Below are 16,669 nucleotides of genomic sequence, written 5' to 3' on the forward strand. Positions count from 1 at the left end.
AACTCCACGAGTGACCCCCAATGTCAACTGCCGCTGGAGGTCGCCAGCTGTTAGTAATCTTGCCACTTGGACACCGGCCACCCGTGGGGGGCAGGGCAGAGCCTTGTGTCTGTGTGGGAACACTATGCCATGCTGACTCGATTTGCTGCAAACCTAAACTGCTCTAGAAATAAAGTTTATTGATTTAAAATGGCAAAGGTAGCAGATATGTCCTCCTTTAAACATCCTTAGGCTTACACCAAAGGGTCTGCCCCTTCGTTTTGCAAAGTAGCACCCATGGGTTCTGGGATCCGGCCCAGCCCTACAAAGTTCAAAAGCAGAGATCTGCCGGCGCCTCGGCTCACTAGGCTAATCCTCCGCCTTGCGGCGCTGGCACACCGGGTTCTAGTCCCGGTCGAGGCGCCGGATTCTGTCCCTGTTGCCCCTCTTCCAGGCCAGCTCTCTGCTGTGGCCAGGGAGTGCAGTGGAGGATGGCCCAGGTGCTTGGGCCCTACACCCCATGGGAGACCAGGAGAAGCACCTGGCTCCTGCCATCGGATCAGCGCGGTGCGCCGGCCACAGTGCGCCAGCCGTGGCAGCCATTGGAGGGTGAACCAACGGCAAAGAAAGACCTTTCTCTCTGTCTCTCTCTCTCACTGTCCACTCTGCCTGTCAAAAAAAAAAAAAAAAAAAAAAAAAAAAAAGCAGAGATCTACACACAGCTGACACCCACACAACTTTTTTGAGGGAGGCCTACGGGTAGAGCAAGGAGTCCCAGGCCCACAGCAGGAGCGAGAAGCTCTCGCATCTCCCTCCTGACCCGGGCCAGGCAGGCACGCCCCAGGCAGCCTGACACAGCAGTTGAGAGCAGCACCAGGAGTCACACTGCCTGGGGTCAGAGCCAGGCCGTGCATTTTATGGGCTGTGTCACCTTCTCGGACTGCAGGAGCTTTGATTCTCTCACCTACAAATGGGCTCTAATAACAGCTTCCTGGGCAGCCGTGGGGAGCTTCAAGAACAATGCACATGCGGCACCTTCATAAACACTGCCGCGGTGTGCGCCTCCTCAGCTCACTGCACACACCGGCGTGGGGACGTGATGCTGGTGAGCACACACACTCTCAGGGCTGGGGAGCCCCCACCTCAGCTCCAAGCCGCCCATCCTGCCCTGAGGCAGAGGCAGCACCCAGCAGGTCCACGGCAAGGCAGCCCAGCCCGCTCCACATTCCACAGGCATGAACGCGTCGTTTCAGTTCGGGTCCGCAAGGGAAGGGTTTCTTCGGTCAAGGGCCGGGTGGCAAATACTTGTGAGCCCTTCAGTGTCTGTTGCAAATATCCGAGTGTGCATTAAAGCTAGAAAGCAGCCAGAGACAGGCTGGGGATGAGTGGGTGTGGCTGTGCTCCCCCTCCAAGTTCATCGAGGAAAGCAGGCGGCAGGCTGGACCCAGCCCACGGCCAAGAGTCTGCTGACTGTGCTAAGTGTCCTCACCCCTGGTGAATGAGGACAAGTGACAGTAGCCGGCGTTTGACCCACTGGGGAAGATGCCGGTTGGGATGCCAGCATCCTGCATCAGTGCCTCTGCTCCCAATCCCAGCTGCCTGCTAATGCAGACTCTGTGAGGCAGCAGGCAATAACTCGAGTAGTGGGTCCCTGCTGCACCCATGGGAGACCTGGATTGAGCTCCCAGAGCCTTGCTGCAGCCTTGGCCCAGCCCTGGCCAATTGCTGGTATTTAGGGAGTGAACCAGGGGATGGCAGCACTCTCTCCCCGCCCCCCTTTCTAATACATAAATATTAAAAAAAAAAAAAAGGAGAAAGAAAGAAAGAGAAAAAAAGAAAAAGAAAGAAAGAGAGAAAAAAAGAAAAAAAGAGAGAAGAAAGAAAAAAGAAAGAAAGAGAGAAAGAAAGAAAAGAAAGAACGGGTGACCAGAGGTTCCTAGGCATATGGAGTACACACATACACACACACACACACTGTGCAGAGCCAGTTATCTATGCCAGCCCAATGCCTGGCACAAAGTTCACACCTGACCTGGCATACTCCTGTATATGCATTTATTTGATGGATGACAAGACAGATGGGGTGGAAGCCAGTGGCACAGCTGGGGGCAGGACTGGGGTCACCATAAACGGAAAATGACTGAAAAACTCTTGCCACATGGCTTTGGAAAGCGGTTCTGGGCTTGATCCGAACCACAACAGAGCGGATGCTTAGGGGACTTTGGTACAGCACACGGAAGGGTGAAGTCGCTCTTGGGGAAAATCGGATTCTGCCAGAGCTGGGATGGGGCCAGCCTCCGCCACCTTCTCAGGCTGGTGAATGACATCCCTTCCCCCAGAACACCCTGGCCAGGTCGGCGACGCGGAGCACGACACAGAGAGGAAGGCCTTTGGCGTCTGGCATCACGGGAGGGGCTCTGTTCTCCAGCGTGGTTTATGGGCCCCATTTGCTGGCCCTGACAGTAACGCAAAGCTGAAGCAAGCCAGGGCCTCGAGGCATCCGAGTAGAAATTAACCACCCCTGCTGTCTAGTCCATCAGCAGAAAAAGTGGGAAGCCAGATCACTTCCTGCTGGGGGAGTCCCTGAGGCAGCTCTCCTGGGGCAGTCGGTGAGCGGGCTGGGGGCCCGCGCCAAGGGCGCCCGCCCCCGTGGATTCCTCACTTCTCTGCCGCGGCCACAGAGTCCTTGAAGAGCTCGGCGTCCCCCGGCTTCAGGGAGCCCACAAAGGGCCTCAGGTGGACGTCCTCGGGAGGGGCGGGGTGCCGGTCTCGGGTACTGGCATCCCTTAAAAGGGGAACCAAGGCGAAGTTCTTCCAGTTTCTCCCTGAAACTGAAGAGGGAGATGTCACTGGGGCCCTGGACGCTGCCACACAGCACTCCCGGCCGGCCTCCTCCGTCTCAGCTCAGGGAGGCTCAGGCACGCCACACTCCCTGCTCCCCTCTGGGAGCTCCTTCAACTCGCCTCCTCCACCCCACCCTTGCTTGAGACGCCGTGAGAACCCAGCGCGTCCCTGTCCCCACCTCTGGTTCCCTCCTGCCTGCATGGGAGAGGGAGGGGTCTCCACAGGTCAGCTCGCGGGTGCCGAGCCCAAGGATCCCAGGACACAGCAGATTGAGAACAGTGCCCAGGAACAAACACCCTGGGGACACTGGGCCTCAAATGGGGACCCCAAGTGTGGCCTGGAATCCCCGGAAGCTGCCAAGAAGGCCCAGGCATCACCCCCATAGCCGCCTCCAGCCCTCTGGCCACCTCAGTGGAATGCCAGCCAGATGAATGCTACGTGCGCTCTCTTCTGTTTGCACAGCCAAGCCCTCTGGTTGGCTGCCTTGGGTCTGATCCCCCTGGAAGCCAACCTAAGCTCACACCTCCCAGCCTTAGCCCATGATCCAAACCACTCAGCTCTGGAATGAGATGCCCCATCATAACTGAACCGACAACTAAAAAGTCAATATTTTTAAAGGAAGGTAACAGAAACCAGAGTTATCTATAGTACATTGTCCACTACACCCAATATACCATCTAAAAACATTAAGGCCCGGTGTTGTGGTGCGGCGAGCTAAGCTGCCACCTCCAACACCAGCATCCCATATCAGAGCGTTGGTTTGAGTCCCAGCTGCTCCACTTCTCATCCAGCTCCCTACTAATGTGCCCGGGAAAGCAGGGGAAGATGCCTGGGTCCCTGCCACCCATATGAGAGACCCCAATGGAGTTCCAGGCTCCTGTCTTCTGTCTGGCCCAGCCCCGGCCACCACGGCTATTTGGGGAGTAAACCAGTGGATAGAAGATCTCTCTATATATATCACTCTCGCTTTCCTTCCCTCCCTCTCTCTCTATGTAATTCTGACTTTCAAATAAATAAATAAATCTTTTTCAAAAAAGCCTATATAAAACAAATCCATAGTGATCCAGTCAAGCCACCACTTAGGACAATGGCATCTCATTTCCGAGTGCCAGTTCGAGTCCTAGCTGCTCCGTTTCCAAGCCAGCTCCTTGCTCATGAGCCTGGAAAGGCAACAGAAGATGGCTCAGTGCTTGGGTCCCTGCCGCCACATGGGAGACCCAGATGGAGTTCCAGGTTTCTGGCTTCAGCGTGGCACAGCCCCCAGCTGTTTCACCCATTTGAGGAGTGAGCCAGGGGATGGAAGATTGAACGATGTCTCTGTTCTCTCCCTCTCTCTCCCCCCCTCTCTCTTGCTCTTGCTCTCCCTCTCTCTCTCTCTCTGCCACTCTTTAATATAAATAAATAAATCTGAATAAGGAAACAAGATCAATAGTCACCCAGGATGGGATGGGATGGGTGAAACATGAGGGCACTTTCTGGCCACAGAAATGTTCTATATTTCTAGTGGGGTGGTTGCCTGAGTGAGCACTTTGGTAAAACTTATAAAACTCTACATTTAAAATGTGTGAGAGGGGGCCAGCGCTATGGCACAGCGGGTTAATGCCCTGCCCTGAAGCGCCAGCATCCCATATGGGCGCCAGTTCTAGTCCCGGCTGCTCCACTTTCAATCCAGCTCTCTGCTGTGGCCTGGGAAACCAGTACAAGATGGCCCAAGTCCTTGGGCCCCTGCACCCAAGTGGGAGACCTGGAAGAAGCCCCTGGCTCCTGGCTTCGAATCAGCGCAGCTCCTGCTGTTGCGGCCATCTGGGGAGTGAACCATCGGATGGAAGACCTCTCTCTCTCTCTCTCTCTGTCTCTCCTCTCTCTGTGTAACTCTGACTCCCAAGTAAAAAATAAATAAATCTTTTAAAAAAAAATGTGAGAGGCAGGCATTTGGCACAGCCATTAAGATGCTTCTTGAGACGCCCACGTCTCACGTTGGAGAACCTGAGTTTGGATCCTGGTTCTGCTTCCATTACTGCACACCCTTAGAGACAGCGGTGATGGTTCAAGTATGTGGGTGCCTGCTTCTCACATGGGAGATCAGACTGAGTTCCTGACTCCTGGTTTTGGCCTGACCACTCCTGGTTATTGTAGGTATTTGGGGAGTGAAGTGGGTGGAGGATCTATTTCTCTCTTTTTCTGCCTTCCAAGTAAAAAGAAAATAAATAAATACTTTTTAAAAAGTTAATGTGAGAACCTTTTAAAAAAACAACAAATAAATGGATTTTCATGTAAATTCTGTCTCAGTAAGGTTGATTTTTTAAGTTTATGAAATATTAAAATGAACTTCTCTATGAAACAATATCAAATAAGAAAGACACAGAATTATTCTATCAGGAAAATTGGTCTGAAAAATTATAACCTTTCCCCTACCTGCCAAAAAATTATCTTTCTTTTTTTAAACATTTATTTATTGGGGCTGGTGCCGTGGCTCACTTGGTTAATCCTTCACCTGCGGCGCCGGCATTCCATATGGGTGCCGGGTTCTAGTTCCGGCTGCTCCTCTTCCAGTCCAGCTCTCTGCTGTGGCCCGGGAGGGCAATGGAGGATGGCCCACCCAAGTGCCTGGGCCCTGCACCTGCATGGGAGACCAGGAGAAGCACCTGGCTCCTGGCTTTGGAGCCATGGCGGCCATTTGGGGAGTGAACCAACAGAAGGAAGATCTTTCTCTCTGTCTCTCTCTCTCTCACTGTCTATAACTCTGTCAAATAAATAAAAAAAAAATTTATTTATCTATTTGAGAGGTGGAGTGACAGAGAGGGAGAGGCAGAGAGGGAAAGATCCTACATCTGCTGGCTCACGCCCCAGATGACTACAGCAGCCAGGAACCAGAGCTCCATCTGGTCTCCCACCTGAGTGGCTGGAGCCCAGGTACTTGGGCCATCATCCACTGCCTTCCCAGGTGCATTCATAGGGAGCTGGATCTGAAGTAGAGCAGCTGGAACTTGAACTAGCACCACAATGCCAGCTCCCCCCCCCCCACACACACACAAACTATCAACACGGATTCATTTTTTTTTATTTTATTTATTTACTTGAAAGGCAGAGTTACAGAGAGGCAGAGGTAGAGAGAGCAAGAGAGGTCTTCCATCCAATGGTGCACTCCCCAGATGGCCACAACGGCCAGAGATGGGCCAATCTGAAAGCAGGAGCCAGGAGTTTCCTCCAAGTCTCCCACACAGTGCACAGGCTCAAGCACTTGGGCCATCTTCTACTGCTTTCTCAGGCCATAGCAGAGAGCTGGGTTGAAAGTGGGGCAGCTGGGACTCGAACCAGTGCCCATATGGGATACCAGCACTTCAGGAGGTGGCTTTACCTGCTATACCACAGTGTTGGCCCCTGATTCATTCTTTATTCATTCTAAGAATTGACTTGAGTGACATCAGCACAATGGTAAAGCAAGAGCTTCAAACCCCCAAGTCCTCACAGACATAAAAAAATAAAAGAAGAAAAAGAGAGGGGCCAGCTCTGTGGCACAGCCAGTAAAGTCGCCACCTGCAGTGCCAGCATCCCATATGGGCAATGATCCCAGCTGCTCCACTTCTGATCCAGCTCCCTGCTAAAGGCCTGGGAAAAGCAGTGGAGGACGGCCCAAGTTCATGGGAGACTCAGATGACGCTCCTGGCTCGGCTCTGGCCGTTGCAGCCATTTAGGGAGTGAACCAGCAGCTGGAAGGTAACTCTTTCTTTCCTTCCCTCCTATAATTCTGCCTTTCAAATAAATAATTGGATCTGAAAGAAAGGAAGAAAGAGAGAGAGAGAGACAGAGACAGAGAGAGAGAGAGAAAGAAAGAAAGAAAGAAAGAAAGAAAGGAAGGGAGAGAAAGAAAGAAAGCGAACAAGCAAAAACTTTAGCACCAATATTGTCACAACTCTAGTTAACAGTCCAAGGTTCAGAGCAAGTAAAGAAACACCAAAATCAAGCAAAAAAGCAATTTTAAAATCATAGAATGCTAAAACTATAAATTTTTAGATAAAATTATAGGAAAAAAATCTTCACAACATTGAATTTGGCAATTTCTTGGATATGACACCCAAAAAATAGACAATGAAAGAAAAAGAGAAGTTGGACTTCATCAAAAAAAATTTTTAGATTTATTTTATTTTATTTGAAAGTCACAGTTACACAGAGAGAGGAGAGGCAGAGAGAGAGAGGTCTTCCATCTGATGGTTCACTCCCCAATTTGGCTGCAATGGCCGGAGCTGCGCCGATCTGAAGCCAGAAGCCAGGAGCTTCTTCCAGGTCTCCCACGCGGGTGCAAGGGCCCAAGGACTTGGGCCATCTTGTACTGCTTTCCCGGGCCATAGCAGAGAGCTGGATTGGGGCCGCACTGTGGCATAGCTGGTAAAGCTACCACCTATGGTGCTGGCATCCCATATGGGTGCTGGTTTGAAACCAGGCTGCTCCACTTCAGCTCCAGCTCCCTGCTAATGTGCCTGGGAAAGCAGCAGAGGATGATTCAAATGCTCGAGCCCCTGTACCTGGAGGAAGCTCCAGGCTCTTGGCTTTAGGCTGGCCCAGCTCCAGCTGTTGCGGCCATTTAAGGAGTGAATCAGCAGATGGAAGATCTCTCTCTCTCTGATAACTCTGCCTTTCAGATAAATAAATAATTTTTAAAAATTTAAAACTTTTATGCATCAAAGGATACTACCAAGAGAACGCAAAGATTAGAATAAAATATTTGTAAATTACATATCTGATGAATGCTTGATATCCAGAATACACAAAGAAAACCAAAACTCAACTAATAAAAAAATCTTTTAAACAGGATAGGACTTGAACAGGCATTTCTCCAAAGAAGATTTATAAGTGGAAGTTAAGCACATCATTAGTCACCAGGGAAATGCAAATCAGAACCAGAATGAGATGCCACTCACCTCTACTAGGATGGCAGTAATTAAAAAAAAAAAAATAGAAGAAACAAAGAAGGGAAGAAAAGGAAGAAAGGGAGGGAGGGAGGGGGACAAGAAGGAAGAAATAAGAAATATCGTGAGGATGTCGAAAAAATCAGAACCTCAAGTGTTGCTGACAGGAATACAAAACAAGGCAGCTGCTCTGGAAAACAGTTTGGCATTTCCTCAAAAAGCGAGGCATAGAATTACCACGTGATCCAGCAGGTGCCCACGCGCCTCCTCTCCCCTGCCCTCCCCTGCACTTGCCCCAGTGCTCACGTGCACCTGCACACGTTTGCACAGCCTCACACAGCTGTCAGCACACAAGGGGCTTCAGAAACAGGGCAGCCCACACGAGCTGGCCACCCCTGGGGCTGGATGTGGGCTCAGCAGCTTCCTCTGGGGCGCTGGGCAGTATCTGGGCCCTGGGTGCTTGTAGAGCTGACTTGCATGGGCACCCCGAGTGGGCACTGCGTGGGTAAGAGGTCCTGGGGCTGAGTGTGTGGGGATAGCTGACGTCTGGGGCTGCTGCAGCACCAGGTCCTGGGGGGTTGAGGAAGACCTGCAAGGAGTGGGCGACCCTCACGGTTCCACCTGCCCAACACCAGGCCCCCAGACGACGAGGCCTCTCTGAGCCACAGCACCCGCCCCTCACGCCTCACCTCTGCCCGACCTCAGGGAGAAGCTCAGGGTGCGCTTGACGCCCTCACAGTTGCCCGGGTCCTCGTTGATGATGCCCACGTTGGTGTTCCAGGTGGTCCAGTTCACCTCGTCCACCCTGTGGGGCGAGGGAACAGGCTGAGCGCGTGGCCCCAGTGGCCAGTCCCAAGAGCCCGCAGATCAGGATGGAGGTGCAGCTGGGGGTGGGAGAGCAGGCAGATGGCCCTACTTTTGGGCGCCACCTCTAAGGGTGTGTTTTCTCGGGCACCAGAGGCCCAGGAATTTTAAATTTTTTGAATTTAAAATTTTTTTAAAAAAAATTAAAACTTTTAAATTTTAAATTCAAAAAATTTAAAAGTTTTTAAATCTCTCACATTGTCCAGAATTGAATGTCTGGATCCCATCCGCTGAAGTCTAAGGCACCTGTGTCCACAGCTAGAGGCAGCAGTCCTTAGACCTACCGCTGCCCTTGGGGGAGCTCCTTACGCTCATGACCGACCCCAGGAGGCCCGAGGCAGCCTGTGCACCCACGCCTGGCTCCCGCAGCGCTGACTCCTGCTGGGCCATTACCTGAAGCACCACCTGCAGTCGTCCTTGCCGTCGGGGGTGTAGCCCACCTGCAGCAGCTTGCCGGAGCGGAAGGCCTTCCTCATGCACTTCAGGAAGCCCTTCTCTGTGTCCAGGATGGTGATAGCTCTCTGCAGGAAGACCCACAGGGCAGGGGCTCATCCTGCAGCCTCCCAGCCCCCAACACCTGCGAGCTGGACCTTCCACTGCCCGGTAGGTGCCCATTGCTCTGCAGGAGCCCAGCCCGTCCGGCCCCAGATCTGCCCGCGCACAGCCCATGCCTGTCAGGTCTGTGCAGCTCAGTCCCATGAGTGATTTGGGATGGCGGACCCCTCCCGGAGAAGTTCACAAGGGGCCAACGTAGAGTTGCGGGCAAGAGGAAGGCCTTGGACTAGTCACAACAGGCGAGGTACAGATTCAACCCAAGGGTCCGCTGTCAGATATCTGGATAAAGACAGTGTGCTGTGTGGACACGATGGAATATTGTCCACTTACAGGAAACAATGAAATCCTGTCATTTGCAGCAAAATGGCTACAACTGGAGGACATAAGGTTAAGTGAAATAAGCCAGGCATGGAAAGACCAGCACCCCATGTTTACCCTCAAATGTGGGAGCTCAAAAAACACCTCCCCGATCTGAACACGGATTAGAATGGTGATTCCTGGGGGCTGGGAGGGCTTGGAGGTCGATGGAGGGAGTTAGGATAATGGGTACCAAGTCAGAGTTAGATGGAAGGAGTTCCTGGTACTACACAGCGTAGCTGGGTGGCTGTGGTTCACAACAGCCTTTTAGATATTTTATAAGCAAACAGAAAGAAAAAAAAAGTGCTCCAAGGCTCCAATCATGAAGTAAAGACAAAGAAGAGGGCCTGGCGCTGTGGCCCCCCATCTCTTATACGGAGCAGCTGACACCACCCCTGCCCCTGCCTCTGCCCCCAGCCCCTGGCCCCTGCCCCCGGTCCCTGCCCCCGGCCTCTTCCCCCGGCCCCTGCCTCTGCCCCCTGGCCTCTGCCCCTGGCCCCTGCCTCTGCCCCCTGGCCCCTGCCCCAGCCCCCGACCCCTGACCCCTGGCCTCTGCCCCCTGCCCCTGCCCCCTACCCCCTGCCCCTGCCCCCTGCCCCGCCCCCGCCCCTGCCTCTGCCCCCTGGCCCCTGCCCCTGCCCCTGACCCCTGGCCTCTGCCCCCTGCCCCTGCCCCCTACCTCCTGCCCCGGCCCCCTGCCCCCACCCCTGCCCCGGGCCCACCTGCAGCTTCCAGATGCTCTTGCTCTCCTGTGCGATCTTGTTGACCGTCTCGCCCATGAGCGCGATGAGCATGTTGAGCAGGAGGATGTAGGTGAGAATCACGTAGGCCAGCAGCAGGATGATGAAGACGGCTTTGAAGTCGTAGTTCTCGGTGAACTCCAGGTCGCCCATGCCAATGGTGAACTTGAACAGCTCCAGGCATGTGGAGTACAGGCTGTTGTAGGAGCTATCGGACGACCGACAGCCAAACCCCCGCCACCTGTGCGACGTGGACTCGGCAGACGTCGAGCTGTTCTTCCCGTCCTCAATCAGAGTCACCACCGCTAGGGGTCATGGGGAGGGGGTGCAGCTGGAGGGAAGCCAAGACCCCAGGCCCCCTGGCTGCTCCCTCCCGCCCAGGATCAGTCTGCAGCAGGGGTACGTCTCAGCCATATGCAACCTTTGTGTGAACTGTGTTTAAAATCACCCATTCTTCAAGACTGTCAGAAATTATCATAAGACACTGCTTTGTTACAGTAAGAACTTCGTCCTCAAAATTTACTTGGAAAAATATTAAGCTAAATACACAAATCTACACGTACAGTGTGAACACAGCTTCCTCTGTGCAGTGCACAACCTTCTTCACCTTACACGTGAGCCCTGGCTCCAGACCACCCTAATCAGTCACAGCTGGTCTGCCTGCTCCCAAACCACAGGTGCTGAGCAGATGGAAGCGGAGCGAGCGCCCACTTCCTGCATTCTGCGCTCTTCTGTGGGAGTGTGACCCAGAGCCCGAGAACATCTGTAGCAGCTGTGCACCATGGTCACTACACATCGGGATCTGCTGCCCTCCTGGCCAACCCTTTCCTGTGGCTACTGACACACAGGGCCATCAGATCCTGGTGCCGGAGCCCACAGCTGCCTGTCCCTCCCAGACATGGATTCCAAAGCAAAGTGCAGACAGGGAACAGGGGAGCATGGCCCATGTGCACCATGTAAATGCAGGACCCTGGTGGGGAGCAAAGCGGGGCCACCTGCTCAAGAAACGATGCGGAGCTGTCAAAGGGTTTCAGGAGTCGGGGCCGGCGCCGCGGCGCAGTGGGTTAACACCCTGGCCTGAAGCACCAGCATCCCATATGGGTGCCGGTTCTAGTCCCGGCTGCTCCTCTTCCAATCCAGCTCTCTGCTATAGCCTGGGAAAGCAGTAGAAAATGGCCCAAGTCCTTGGGCCCCTGCATCCATGTGGGAGACCTGGAAGAAGCTCCTGGCTCCTGGCTTCAGATCGGCACAGCTCTGGCTGTTGCAGCCATCTGAGGGGTGAACCATCGGATGGAAGACTTCTCTCTCTCTCTCTCTCTCTCTCTCTCTCTCTGCCTCTCCTCTCTCTATGTCACTCTGATCAAATAAATAAATAAATCTTAAAAAAAAAAAAAAAGGGCACAGGGGTCCACTTGAAGGGTCTCCCGGTGACCCAAGCTCTGACAATTTGAGCAGCAGGGCAAATGATGGTAGTAAGGATTATAATCTATTTAATAAAGAGAGAGCCTGGAGGCCATCTTGATGTGAATAAACCAATACAGGTAGGGGAAGGGAAAGCTCGTCCTCGTAACAGAAGACCAGCTAACAACTCTAGAAGGAGGGATGGAGTTAGAATGTCACCGTCTGACAGCCATCAGAGTGTGAAGTGACTCAGGTAAGAATCATCAATGGATACGAAAACTCTTGAGTCAGAGTGAGAAAGGGATAGAGACAGAGTCTCACAGCATCTCCTCCCAAGCTACTTATCAACTACAAGGGACAGAGAGAAGCTTTACAGTGGCAAAAATCTCCCAGACCCACCAAAACCAAGTAAGGCAGGTGAGCGTGGCCAGAAGCAGGACAAACAGGCATCATGTGGCTCCCGATACAACGCACTGCAGAAGACACACAGGGCTTCCTTGGTCTTCCGGCTCAAAGCGCGTGCCTGGATCCACTCAGGAAGAAACACCAGACACACCCAGACCGAGAGAGACTGGACCAAACACCTGACATCACTCAGAGAAAATGATGCTTACAAAAGGCAAGGAAAGCCGGAGGAACTGCTCCAGAATAAAGGAAACTAAAGAGGCACAACAATGCAATGGAATGCACGGTCCCAGGTTTTCATTTCTGTAAGAGACACTGTTAGGACAACTGGTGAAATTCTAATAAGGGCTGCAGACTACAGAACACTGTAGATCAGTGCTCCTTTCCTGATTTTGGTGGTTATACAGTGTTTATGGAAGACACTGGTCTTGTTTTTATGAAATGCATACTAAAATATTTAGTGATTGGCCGGCACCACGGCTCATTAGGCTAATCCTCCACCTGCGGCACCGGCACCCCGGGTTCTAGTCCTGGTTGGGACACTGGTTCTGTCCCGGTTGCTCCTCTTCCAGTCCAGCTCTCTGCTGTGGCCCGGGAAGGCAGTGGAGGATGGTCCAAGTGCTTGGGCCCTGCACCCACATGGGAGACCAGAAGGAAGCACCTGGCTTCTGGCTTTGGATCGGTGCAGCACGCCAGCCGTAGCGGCCATTTCAGGGGTGAACCAACAGAAGGAAGAACTTTCTCTCTGTTTCTCTCTCTCACTGTCTAACTCTGCCTGTCAAAAAAAAATAAAATAAAATAAAAAATAAAATAAAATAAAATATTTAGTGATAAAGGGCTGGTCATGTCTGCAACTTACTCTTAGATGTTAAGTCTGGGATACATGTGTGTGTGTGTGTGTGTGTGTGTGTGTAGGAGGCGAGAAAGTGGTTTTTAAAAGTGGTAAAATGTGAGGCCGGCGCCGCGGCTCACTAGGCTAATCCTCCGCCTAGCGGCGCCGGCACACCGGGTTCTAGTCCCGGTCGGGGCGCCGGATTCTGTCCCGGTTGCCCCTCTTCCAGGCCAGCTCTCTGCTGTGGCCCGGGAGTGCAGTGGAGGATGGCCCAGGCGCTTGGGCCCTGCACCCCATGGGAGACCAGGAAAAGCACCTGGTTCCTGGCTCCTGCCATCGGATCAGCGCGGTGCGCCGGCCACATCGCGCTGGCCGCGGCGGCCATTGGAGGGTGAACCAACGGCAAAGGAAGACCTTTCTCTCTGTCTCTCTCTCTCTCACTGTCCACTCTGCCTGTCAAAAAAAAAAAAAAAGTGGTAAAATGTGGGGAATCTGGGTAAAGAGCACAGAGAAGTCACTTATACTAAGCCTGCAGCCCTCTCGTAAGTCTAAGATTAAGTCAAAATTAAAAACTGAAAAAACTAAGCCAACAGCTACACTGCAGGCAAGCCACCCTTCCTACCTCCGAAACAACTGGAAACAGTTTATAAATCTCATTTCCAAGTTTTTGGGCTCTTTCCGGTGGTCCGTGTACTCTGCCGCCTGCAGACTCGCACCTGTGCGCCCCTCCTGACTCCTCCTCCTGCAGCCCCCTGCAGGGTCCTCAGACAGCAGAGGGCAGCAGGAACCCTGCCTTCCCACCAGCCCCCACCAAGCCCAGTACCTGTGGAAAAGCCGAACAAGAACACCAGGTAGACAAACATGAAACGACACAGGTCCCTCAGGATCATCTGCGGGAGAGAGCGGGCTCATCAGAGCCACGTCCAGGCCCAGGGGAGCCAAGGGCAGAGCCTGGCCTCCATCAGCCTGGGGGTTTCTCTCAAGTCCAGGCAGAATCAGGGCATACACAAGAGGGTTTGGGGGTTTTGCTTGCAGCTCACTGGTCATGCGGAATCCTCCACATCTCTCCTTGCTCGGGGGGGGGGGGAAGGCCTGGGATGCAGAGGGGTCAGATTTCAGGGGGGAGCCCCCCACACCTGGGTCAAGGGTGGGTTGCCTGATTCTTGGGGTTACGAACTAAAGCAGCCCCTCCGCAGACAGCACAGACACGACAGAGTGTGTGGACAGCGGCACCCACCTTCTCGATCATGACGGCGTAGATGCCCATCTGCTGGAACCCACGGGTGTAGTAGAGCATGTTGATCCAGCCCAAGGCCAGGGAGAACACCATGGTCGCCACATACTCCTTGCAGTGGCTGAAGTACAGCACCACCGTCGCCAGCATGAACAGGGCCTGCACGAAGCTGAGGGTGGGGGGGCTGGGAATTCTGCCTGTGGGACACTGGGAGGCCTGACAGCCCCACAGTGAAAGGTTCCCAGCTGCTGGGGTCTGTCCTCCAAGGCCTACGCTGCAGTCATCTGAGGAGCCGGGGTTGGGCTGTCCTGCTTCCCACTGTAGCCCATGCGTTTCCACTGAGAGCAAGATGGCCCTCCACGGGCACAAACTGGCTGGGGTTGCAAGCCCTTACTCCGTTTTATGCATAAAGCACAGATCTAAATATAGTGCAGATGCTCCTTGACTGACAATGAGGTTACATCCTGACAAGCCCATCAGAAGTTGGAAATGTCATAATTCAAAAATGCATTTACTATCCCAAAACTACGGAAGCCACTAGCTCAGCGCGTTGCGCACGGTCAAGTCTCAGCCGTGTGCCCTTCCCAACTAGGTGTTGACCAGGAGCTGCGCTCACGGCTGTTGTCCAGATTCTCAAGAGAGGGTCACGCTTCCCCTCACCAGCCCAAGAAAGTATCAAAATGCAAAACTCAAAGTACAGCATTTACTGGCTATGCCTTGCCTTCTCAACATCACAAGGTCAAAAACTCGTCAAGTCATAAAAGCCTAAGTCACGGACCATCTGTTCCTAAACAGATGCACAGTAAGCTCGTATCTGAGGGTTTCACAGGACAGGCATACGGAAAGAAATGTCTGAAAAGGCAATCAAGAAAAGGCATGCAGAAACACTGAGTTAGCCTGAAAACCCTCCTGCCTAGTCCCTGGGAACAAGTCTCACTGAAGAATAGGTAACCTAGGAGCTCTAGGCCTGGAGGTGGTGGAGGGGAGAGAACAGGCCAAACTCTCCCGGAAAGCCACAGGTGAGGTCTGCTGGCCACACCCTCAAACTAGGAGCAACCCAGGGAAGTGTCCCTAAGCGCCTTAGCCCAGTGTGGGGTACCCAAGTAGGAGCCCTGGATGGGCTGGGGGACTGCCCAACGGTCCCTTTATGGCCTCCTCCAGCCAGTCCCCCGGCTGCACTGATTCTGCCAACTGCACTGACCGCCTTCCCTCCTGTCTGGGTGAGACAGCCCAGCAGAAAGCCACCCCGTGCTGATCGGAGTCTGTTGGAAGCTGACATCAACACGCCAGCTCACCAACTGCAGTCCATTTCTATTCTGCCAAGGAAAACCATCCCGGAGCACCTGTCGAACCCTGGGCCAAAACAAGCACAGGTGAGCTGGGTCAAGGGTTGTCTCTGGCAACAAATGGGGACCCCACATAGGGAGCTGGGATCTGGAAAGCAGCGGACAAATGGAAAGTGACTGGACAGATTCAAGAAAGCCAACTCGGAAGCCAGCAGCGGGGAAAGCTGCGAACCACGCCTTTTAAGCAAGGAGCTTCACAAAAAGCTTAGGGACCCCTGAAGAGGAGAGGAGGGGGAGGGGACCTAAAATAAGAGGAAGAATAGAGTCCCTAAAAGAGGTAGAACAGGGGGTCTTCGGACTCTGCATCACCCAGCACCCTGAAAAGCATTGGTATCTCACCAGGAACAGGGGCATTGTGTGATAGCGCACAAAACGTTACAGAAAAACCCCTCTCCCCACTCAGCTCTAAGCTGATGGCCAGACTTCTTTCCTCCAGGCAGAAGGTTGAAGAAAATGTCTCTGTGGATCCCAGGAGAGATGTGAAAGGATCTCCAAGGTGACAGTGAAGGAAACGATGCCTCTCTAGGCGGAAGCAAAGCGAGTCAAGATCTGCACACTGAAGGCCGGCGCCCCGGCACCCTCCGCCATTGTACCGCGTGTGTCCACCAGAGGGAAATACTGAGGACGTGCTGAACTCAGACACGGGGGCTTGGTGGGTACAAGGCAGAGGAAGGTAGCAGAAAGAGACAGAAACTCCCACCCGGGGGGAAGCAATGAGAACTCCCAGGCTGGGGTTTGCAAGTCCCAGGAACACACTAGCTTCAGTGGGATTCGAATGCATCTCCTTGGGAGCGTGCACGCAGTGCAGAGGGTAAGTTGCTACTTGGGATACTTTTATCCACAGCAGAGTGGTCAGGGCTCGGCTCGGCTTCACACCCAGCTGCCTGCTGATGTACGCCCAGGAAGACAGCAGGCGATGGCTCAAGTAGCTGGGTCCCTGCCACCCACACGGGAGACCCAGACTGTGTTCCAGGCTCCTGGCTTTGGTCCGGCCCCATCCTGGATGTTGTGGGTATTTGGAGAGTAAACCAGTAGATGGAAGACCTCTCTCTCTCTCTCACTGCCTTTCAAATAAATAAATAAATCTTAAATAACAACAACAACAACAAAAACTCTGATTGCTGTCACCTCAGGAGCGGGCCAAGTGGAGCCTAAGTCCACGCATCACTTACAAGAGCATCTCACTGTAGCTGTCCACAAACAGG

General features: G+C 53.3%; 1 protein-coding gene across 1 annotated transcript in view; it reads right to left on the reverse strand.

The window, feature by feature from the left end:
- Window positions 1–2,019: 2,019 nt before the first annotated feature.
- TRPV1 (transient receptor potential cation channel subfamily V member 1) overlaps window positions 2,020–16,669 on the reverse strand; it is a gene marked incomplete at its 5' end in the record, with an annotated part of 25,608 nt that continues 10,958 nt past the window's right edge. Inside the window, 7 exon segments of the mRNA NM_001082166.1 lie at window positions 2,020–2,810; window positions 8,420–8,535; window positions 8,988–9,115; window positions 10,229–10,551; window positions 13,708–13,774; window positions 14,122–14,287; window positions 16,637–16,669. The exon segment at window positions 16,637–16,669 is cut by the window's right edge and continues 38 nt beyond it. Of these exon segments, the coding sequence (NP_001075635.1) occupies window positions 2,638–2,810; window positions 8,420–8,535; window positions 8,988–9,115; window positions 10,229–10,551; window positions 13,708–13,774; window positions 14,122–14,287; window positions 16,637–16,669 (1,006 nt within the window). The 3' untranslated portion in view covers window positions 2,020–2,637.

The sequence above is a fragment of the Oryctolagus cuniculus genome, chromosome 17 (assembly GCF_964237555.1).
Source record: "Oryctolagus cuniculus chromosome 17, mOryCun1.1, whole genome shotgun sequence".
Lineage (NCBI taxonomy): Eukaryota > Metazoa > Chordata > Mammalia > Lagomorpha > Leporidae > Oryctolagus > Oryctolagus cuniculus.